Source organism: Dendroctonus ponderosae, unplaced genomic scaffold (assembly GCF_020466585.1).
Source record: "Dendroctonus ponderosae isolate FM_Combo_2020 unplaced genomic scaffold, Dpon_F_20191213v2 Dpon_F_20191213_1, whole genome shotgun sequence".
NCBI lineage: Eukaryota > Metazoa > Arthropoda > Insecta > Coleoptera > Curculionidae > Dendroctonus > Dendroctonus ponderosae.
Genome location: NW_026017110.1, coordinates 62,667,654 through 62,669,871, shown reverse-complemented (window position 1 = coordinate 62,669,871; position 2,218 = coordinate 62,667,654). Strand labels below are relative to the sequence as shown.

Genomic DNA, 2,218 nt, shown 5'->3' with positions numbered 1-2,218 from the left:
TTTCACCATTTGCTCGTGGTCCAGATTCACTTTACTATCGGGAACTGCATAGAAATACGGAGAAAAGTCGCTTGTTGTGCTACTGATTGTACTGGAAGGAAGAGACGTCTTCGCTTTACTTTTGGAAGCGCTATTTAATATCGTGTTATACGAACGAAATATTTACCAATTAGGAGTTTGTGTAAATTTTGAATCTGATAATCAGTCCTGCGTTCTATCATAAATGCTATTTTTAACGGCCACACGTTATGGCGACTTAACAGTTCAGGATAACATTTTCGACAACGCAGCAACACAACCGACACAAACAATCCATCAAACGTTAAAAAGGAAAATTCTGGCAACGTCGACTTTCTTTTGTTAGTTGTTTGAACAAAGTAGTCCAAAGTGTCCAGTCTCGAGTCGCGTAAAGTTTTAATAAATGGCTTATAACTCATTAACCGATGAGTTAGTAATAACTCGTCAACTCAGAGGGCGGCAACAACGCAATAGCGCAACTCAACACAGTGTTACCCAGGCCTAAAATGTCGACAAATGTTCATCCAGACGTGCGCTTACTTGTTAGCATCAGAGGTGAGAACTTCGCACTTGTGCTGTTCTGGAACCGTAATCCAATTCCTCGCCATTACGACCATGGAATAGGCGTCCATCAAACCATAGCCAAAACTATGGGACACATTTCTGCCAGCCCCATTCACTTGCCAATCAGTAGCCGTTAAATGCTGTGGCCGGGCGGTGCGCACCACAATATGTTGCATGTCTCTCCAAGTTAAATTCGGATTGGCTTCCAAAGCTAATGCACAAATTCCGGCAGCTAACGGGGCACTAGCACTGGTGCCAGTATGACTRCTAGTGCACGCATGCCGAAGATCCGTCGTAACGACTTGCCGTTCATTTCCTGCACCGCTACTGTAGGTTGAGGCTAAAGTAGAACTACATGCTTCRCTGTACCATGGCACATATCCATGTTCGGTAGCACTAGAAATCGACAGGCTGTAGATTGAGTTCGTATATCCATCACAGTTGCAGTTGTCCTGATCTCGACCTCCATTCCCTGACGCCCAAACGAATATCGAACCCTTCCCGTTTCGGCCCTGCAGTAGATCAAAAAAAATTGTTGCAACTTCCATGGTCCAATCGCGAGATTAAATTATGAAGTTACCTTGGTCACACCCTCAATAAATGCTCTTGTCGCAAGTTCGCCGGGCCCATCAACTGTTTTGCCATCATCATCCGGACCCCAAGAGGCGCTGTATATATCAATGTGCTGCGGATTCAAGCTCAAGCTTCTAGCTTCGACAGCATCGGTAACGTCTCCATCCAGCATCCGAACTCCACCCACATGGGCACCATGGGCAACGCCAAGGGCGCAAATGCTATTATTACTCGTAGCCGCTACTTCGCCCGCACATCTAGTACCATGCCTGTTTGAGTCGATCATGTCGTATCTAGGACTGGGATCAGAATCCTGGTTGTTGACGTCGTATGATGCCAAAGGGTCCTTAAATAAACAGAACTCCCTTGCTGATATTGGACAGAACAATGATGAGGAAGAGTTGTTTTTAATCAAGAGCACACGGATGATGCAGATAAGTTCTATATTGTTGAGGCGGATTCATTTTTTTACAAACTTCTTTTTGGCTATTTTGCCTCAAAAATTTTTGTCTTTAAAAGACAGAATTTCCTCACGTCTTTTGTTACAGATTGATAAATACTGCTCCTATTTCGTAATAAGGACGAATTATTTATCAAGAACGATCACCTAGAGGGTATCCTGCGACACACTTAGGCTCAAGCTGTAAGAGAAAATTCCTATTAGTAGAGAAATTAATTTGAAAAATTACCTTGACGTTTCGATAGCTATTTTCTGCTATCGTTATCAAAAGAACCTAAATGAACCTAAAAGAGTATGTTAATAAATTGTGTAACAATAGTAGGATAATACAATATATGAAAATTCGCTCTGATAATTCGTCTGTGCAAATTGTCAGTTATGTGACTTTGACTTAATCTCATTGTTTAAATTAATAAAGGTAATGTTAATTAATAATTTTGGTGTAAATTTAATTTGGGTGTATGTTTCTCTGGTCTACTTCAGATTTTAGCATAGATAACCATGTATAACTTAAATTAAATGAACATGAAGCAACACAATTATTTTGATTTAGTAAAATTAGTGCGCTTTCTTTAATTTTACGTTTTTTTGTGGATTGTTCTT

At 40.8% G+C, this 2,218-nt stretch overlaps 1 protein-coding gene across 6 annotated transcripts in view; it reads right to left on the bottom strand.

Annotated features, from left to right (window-relative positions):
* Positions 1–2,218, bottom strand: part of LOC109541004 (furin-like protease 1) — a 31,621-nt gene that overhangs the window by 10,026 nt on the left and 19,377 nt on the right. For all 6 annotated transcript variants that reach the window (XM_048666666.1, XM_048666682.1, XM_019909629.2 and 3 more), the window contains 2 exons: positions 1,163–1,501; positions 559–1,094 (listed from right to left, as the gene is read on the bottom strand). In XM_048666666.1, coding sequence (XP_048522623.1) covers positions 559–1,094; positions 1,163–1,501 — 875 coding nt within the window. The remainder of the gene's footprint in view (positions 1–558; positions 1,095–1,162; positions 1,502–2,218) is intronic.